We start from the raw sequence: 6,314 nt of genomic DNA on the forward strand, positions 1-6,314 counted from the left end.
GTATTTCTGCTATGTTATAATATTTGTGCTAAACTGGAGTATTTTTGCTAAAACATAGTATTTATTTAAAATTACAATATTGATGGTATATTACAGTGTCTCTGGTAAATGACAGCGTTTCTGCTATGTTGTACTGTTTTTCTAAATCATAGTATTTCTGTAATGTTTAAGAATGTTTGGCTAAATATATTCTGTCTGTTATGTTATACTATTTCTCCTAAATTCTTGTATTTTTGAGAAGTTATCGTGTTTCTGGTAAGTTACATTTCTTGCTAAGTTCTGCTATGCTATTGTATTTCTGCCAAGTATTATGTTTCCTCTAAGATATTGCAGTTCTGCTAAGTTACTACATTTTAGCAAAGTTCCTTTGCTTCTGCAAAGTTTTTACAATTTCTGCAAGTTTTCAGCTTTTTCAGCTATTTTTAGCAGACAGCTTCAGCATTACAGCATCCACACTGCATTTTCGCAGGAAATGCAAATTTTTCTAGTTATTATTATTATTATTATTATTGAATGAGATGAAATGTTGGCTGGTGGTTAAATGCATGAATTCCATCAATGTGACATCAGCTCGGACGTGCTGGTTTTAGGTGTCGGGCGTGGCTCGACACGATGGGGTGCGAGGGCCCTCATAACGCTGCTTGCAGCTTTAATTGAAATTGCAATTGCATTTGGATACTAATCCTATTTGAAGTAATACATTTCCAGTGGTAGACATGTTAGATTGTCACACCTGGCTATGCATTGTTTTATTAACATTATATATTGTCTTGATAGCTTGAAGGGGATGATGCCGGTTTCATATCACTGGACTTATCCATGGCAGTAGAGTACATCCATGCACAGAGAATCATTCACCAGGATATAAAGCCAGCAAATGTCATGGTAAGCCATACTGAATTTTTCTTTATTTAACTTTATTCTCTTCAGTCTATTAAACACTACATTTCAACAATGAGGAACTGTTCTGGCATATTCATATAAAGGACTTTTTTAAAAGTAAGAAGCCTTACATTGTTTCTTTAATATGTTGGTTGTTGCACACCTACAAAATTCCCAAACATGTTGTAATAAGTTTAGGCTTTACAAACTGAATTTTTCTATTATTCTATTAGTCTGTACCACTTTCTTAAGTGGAATGGGGATAAAAAAAAAGCACAGGACTATAAAACCGTGTTTGATCATTATCCAATCTGTTAATTTTAATGTTAGGTATAATAAACAATCTCAGAATAAATCTGCAGTGATTGGGTGATCTGGGTGCTAAAAGCTTTGAGGGTTTTTTTTTTTTTCAATTATGAGCTGTGGTCTTTGGAATGACAGTTTTGATAACATTTGTGAGATTTTAGACAACCTGGTAAGTTCTCATATGTATACCTTATAGGTTCACCACCCTTCTAAGAAGGCAGTCCTGACAGACTGGGGCATGGCAAACATAAGAGACACTGTGATGCTTCGTCAAGGGAGTAAGTTCACTGCCCAGGCTATTGGTCCAGCTGGTGGCACATATCTTTACATGGCTCCTGAATGCATACTGATGTTTGAAGAGGCCTCGTTCCAGACAGACATGTGGTCCCTCGGAGCCACGTATCTGGAGATCCTGACGGGGTCCGCTCCGTGGATTGTTAAAAAACAAAGAGAACTGGCTGCACTAATGGCCACCAAAACCCCACCACATGCCCTATCACATCTCAGTGACAAACACAGTTTTCTTGGTGGTTTGGTGAGCTATGACCCAGACTCAAGGCCTTCCGCATCTGATGTTGTTAAGTTTCTCAAGTCAGGCCTTGATCTTACAAGCCGATATGGCTACAAGTGGTAATGTTGCTACATCTGCAGTTCAAGTCTTTCAATGTTAATTATGTTATACATTAGGGTTAACAAAAGTTGTGGTAAATGAAACACTGAATCATTATGAAAGATGGCACCTTGTCAATTGTTTTTCAACATTTTATTGTACATTTTGTTGGTCAGACAGTTTTCAAATTACCTGTTGATTGTAAACAAGGATAAATAAATGTTAACAAACAATGTTGTATGATTTTATTGGTCATTGGAAATGTTTACTGGTGCACCTTCCATCCTCTGTCTCTTCAGAAAGATGTATATGTCATTTGCCTCTGCAAACGTAGAAGGTGTAGGAACTGCATTTCTGTTCATGGCAGTTGTGAGCTCTTGGACTAGCATGAGGTATGCAGCAAGGCAACCATCAGGTGTGCAGGGAAATTGGCTGTTTTCTAAAATGTTCTGGCACATGTCTCTGAATTCCTGGTTTGCTACCAGTGAAGGCTCTTCCACCTCACAGATTAATTGCTTGGCGTAGTCTAAAAGGTCTGGGTCAACTATGTGCAGCACATTGCCATATCCTGCGAATGAAAGACAATATTGAAAAGATGTTCACTTTGAATGTTAAAAATAAATGAATAATCATAAAGCTGTTCTACAACCTGTATAATAAGCAGTCAGTGTTTACAGATGTTATTGCAGAAACTTAAAGATGGAAATATCACTCAAACATTTTGATTAATTTTTAGTTAAAGGTGCCAATATGAAGCCATTTTTGTATTGACAGTAGAAACTCAGAAATCTCTTATTGTGCTAGAAGTAGGCTTCTTAGGAAGACACAAAAAAGAAAGCACATTATAACAGTTTTACACTCATTACACTGGATTCCAGTATATTTTAGAAAAATCATTTTAAAATTTTAGTAATGACTTTCAAAGCTCCGAATCGTGAAGCTCCTGCCTACATTTCTGATCTTATAGAACCCCACACTCCCTCTCCCAGCCTGTGATCATCTAATCAATGGCTGTTAGTAGTCCCACCAGAAGACCAGAGGCAATAGATCTTGCAGAACGGTGGCTCCCAGGTCATGGAATGCTCTGCCTCCATCATTACGTTTCCTTGATTGTATTTATTCTGTATGTTCGATTGTGCTGTTTTATGTCTGTTTTACATAATTGTGAAGCCACTTTGTGGTTTTTATCCTGTGAAGAGTGCTATATCAAAGTAAAAGTAAACTAATGAAAGTTAAAAGAAAAAAAAGAAAAAACCCCACAGACTTTCAAATGACATACCAGGAGGTGGTGAGGTAAACAGAAGGTCGGGTTTCCCAAATGGACCTGGTGCATTGCGTTGCTTGCGGATGTCATGGGTGTTCCAAACTGTTTGCTCCGTTTTTAAGTCTCTTTGAAGCAGTGGCAAGTGTGAGTACTGCAAGCAGTTGCTATGAAAAAGGAGAATTAAAAACTTAATATGTTCATCTGCTTCTTTGAGGAATATGTAAAAGCTAAATTTTAATCAGTACTCAAAAAACAAAGGCATTCCTAGACCACATACTTTCATACTGCTGCTTGATCATTTTTCATGTCTAAAAATATTGACTTACATGTGCACAGGATTGTCCAGTTCAAGGATCCCAGACTCCATCATGGCCTAAGCATGTGGTTTTGAAAAAGACATAAGTTGTGAAGGTGAGCATTTCATCAGTGAAAAGGTACAGATGTACAAAAAAAAAAATTCCGGCATAGTGTTTTCAGATAAACGAATCCATCGTATGTTTAGCGAAATTTTGATGGCTAGTCTTTGTTAATAGGTTTTACAGGTGAAAGATTTGCTTTACCTCAAATGTTGTCAGCCATTTCTTAATCCATGTCCGCTTTAAAATACTGTTAAAACATTCAGCTCTCTAAACAACATAAACATGACATTATCAGTTTTGTTGTCAGGTTGTTACTTTAGAAATAGTCATTTACCAGCTTAAAGACATACCTGGTTGTGCACTGATGTCCCCATTCTGAAGCACCTCCATGCCTGATTCCCAAGATCTCGCATGTGAAATGCCATCTGCATTTGACCCACAACAAGGTTCTCCTTTCCTCTGTCCCCCCGAATCATTTGAGGACAGCCTAAAGACACAAACTGAAGATAATTAGTGAATGATGAAAAAATAAATTTATTACCAAAATGTAATCTTTTTTAACCCCCCTTTTTTAAGTATATTGCATACCACCCTGTTCTTGAACAGCCTCAAAGAAGTATCTGGCCACAAAGTTTTGTTTGCGGTTGGATGTGCCCACCTTTAGCCATAGAACCTTCCTGGAAAATCTGAAAAGAGAGAAATTGAAAAGTGGCCACTCGTACATATGATTTAATCATGTTTTGGCACTATGTTTGGTTTTTGTTACATTCCCCAAGAGTATTCTGGTTTTCCATTGTATTCTGTCTAGGCGTTGTTTCTGGTTCCTCCGGCCATTTTGACTGCCATAGTTGTGTAGGCTTACATGCCTTTGGAATTGAATGTGACCCTTGACTGTGTTCAGACTGATGCGAGGAGAGAGCTGCCTTTTGTTTTGTAATCCCTTGTATTCTCCTGTTTATGTGTTGGTTAGGTAGATTATCGTAAATTGTACATTTTATTTTCTTTGGAGTTAAATTCTGTTTACTTTATATCAGGGATGTTTTATTTATTGTGTTGTTCTTGGCCCTCCCTGAAATTAACTGCCAGTCTGAAATGGACTAGCAAGAAATAAACCTTTTAAAAAATGCCATCTTGAATCCTCCTTCACTATTCATACTTTATCTTGGTCCCTTAGACCAGGCTTGGCCCATTCCAGACCTCGAGGGCCAATGTCCTGCATGTTTTAGATATCACCCTGGGTAAACACACTTGAATAAAATGATTAGTTCATTACCAGGCCTCTGGAGAATTACAAAACATGTTGTGAGGGTAATTTAGCCATTTGAATCAGCTGTGGATCAAGGACACATCTAAAACCTGCAGGACACCGGCACCTCGAGGCCTGGAGTTGCCCATCCCTGCCCTAGACTACTCAGGAGAGATAACACCTCAGTTTACCTCACATCCTTATCTTGAAGCAACTTTGTACTATCACTGAATATAATAAATTAAGTAGCGAATGCCATATTCAGACCTACCCATCAATCCCCAAATGTATCCACATTCCAAAGAACTTCAGTTTATCATTGCCTATATGAAACAACAAATAAAAATTACAATTTGTTTCGACAGAAGTACCATCAAAACATGACAGGAAGGTTAATTGAAAAGATAAAATAAATACCATCAATGTGCCAGGTGTCATTTGGACCACGGCTGATGTAATTCCGACGGGGAATTTTCTTCTTTCCAGGAGATCTCCTCTGAAGACCACTTGCATCCATATCCCTCATTATATTAGCAACATCGTCTCTACAGTAACAATAGATTTTACTCTGAGCTCAACAGTAAAACAAGAGAATACTTGATTGTATTGAGTACACACTATGGAAACCAACCTGTAACAAGGCCGCACTCCTCTGACATCCCTTACCCGCTTTACCATTGCCCTGATTCCTTGTTCAGGAGACCACTGTTTCATCTCACTCTAAAAAACAAACAAACAATTAATTGAATGGGCTTTTTTAAATAACTACAGAAAATAACATTTATTGTTTCTACAATAGCTCCTAACACAGACTTCAGGAAAATATGTATTTTTTGCACTGATGTTTTAACGCTTACCTCCACTGCTTTGTGGATTTCAGTAAAAGGTCGTTGGGGGCATCTTCGCTTCAACCCTAGAAGTTTTAAAACTCGTCTCAGATGCCTCTCACTGTTAAAAGACAACAGACTTACATTATATTAAAGGAAAACTGCATGTTTTGTAATTTTAGAGAGTTGTCATGGAAACTGTTGAAATGCAGACTTACCTTATTTTATGCCCATATGAATTGAGTACACAGCTGATTTCCTTTTGTTTTAAGCCTTTGTTGAACAATGTTATTATCATCGTATCTTGAAAGGTTAAGTGTAACAACAACAGTCTAATTGATCACCCACCTCTTACACTGAACATAAGTAATTAACCAGTAAATTACTAAATCTTTTTAGGTGGCAGTTATACTAAAAGCAGCGTCTATTCAGTGCCCACAAATAAAATATGTGTAGCAAAAAATACACTTCTTTGATATGAAAGAGGTGAACAGTAGTTTATAAATAAGTTGTACTTTCGTCATTTATTTTTAATGCTCTTTAACAAACAAAAAAAAAAAAAGTATTTTTGGTACAGTCATAAGAACCAGCCAGAGTCGGATACTCCTTTCATCATCGTGAGATGACATATTGCAGAAAAGTCTAAAAACAACAACAGAAAAATACATATCAGGATCACAAAATATCTCAACAGTAGAAATATAGAAAAGAGAAAACAGCGAGAGAAAGGATGCAGGCTGCTCGTAAGCTTTCAGCTTGTCCATTTGCTGAAACGTATAAAAAGCAATTACTAAACAGTTTAAATTTAAATCACGTTTCA

At 37.0% G+C, this 6,314-nt stretch overlaps 1 protein-coding gene across 1 annotated transcript; it reads right to left on the bottom strand.

Annotated features, from left to right (window-relative positions):
* Positions 1-3,384: 3,384 nt before the first annotated feature.
* Positions 3,385-5,899, bottom strand: LOC134642773 (uncharacterized). The gene is made up of 9 exons (XM_063494723.2): positions 5,713-5,899; positions 5,525-5,615; positions 5,299-5,387; positions 5,085-5,212; positions 4,939-4,990; positions 4,010-4,107; positions 3,772-3,908; positions 3,623-3,688; positions 3,385-3,435 (listed from the first exon to the last, which is right to left on the bottom strand). The coding sequence occupies exons 1-9, from the start codon at positions 5,790-5,792 to the stop codon at positions 3,385-3,387; spliced, it is 792 nt and encodes a 263-aa protein (XP_063350793.2). The 5' UTR covers positions 5,793-5,899.
* Between the last annotated feature and the right edge of the window lie 415 nt (positions 5,900-6,314).

The sequence above is a fragment of the Pelmatolapia mariae genome, linkage group LG15 (genome assembly GCF_036321145.2).
Source record: "Pelmatolapia mariae isolate MD_Pm_ZW linkage group LG15, Pm_UMD_F_2, whole genome shotgun sequence".
NCBI lineage: Eukaryota > Metazoa > Chordata > Actinopteri > Cichliformes > Cichlidae > Pelmatolapia > Pelmatolapia mariae.

Coding starts and splice junctions, on each gene's coding strand:
- LOC134642773 (XM_063494723.2), bottom strand. CDS start 5,792: ATGATAATAACATTGTTCAACAAAGGCTTAAAACAAAAGGAAATCAGC. Junction 4,108..4,938: donor ATACATTTGGGGATTGATGG/GTAGGTCTGAAT, acceptor CTCTCTTTTCAG/ATTTTCCAGGAAGGTTCTAT. Junction 3,436..3,622: donor AATGGCTGACAACATTTGAG/GTAAAGCAAATC, acceptor CCACATGCTTAG/GCCATGATGGAGTCTGGGAT.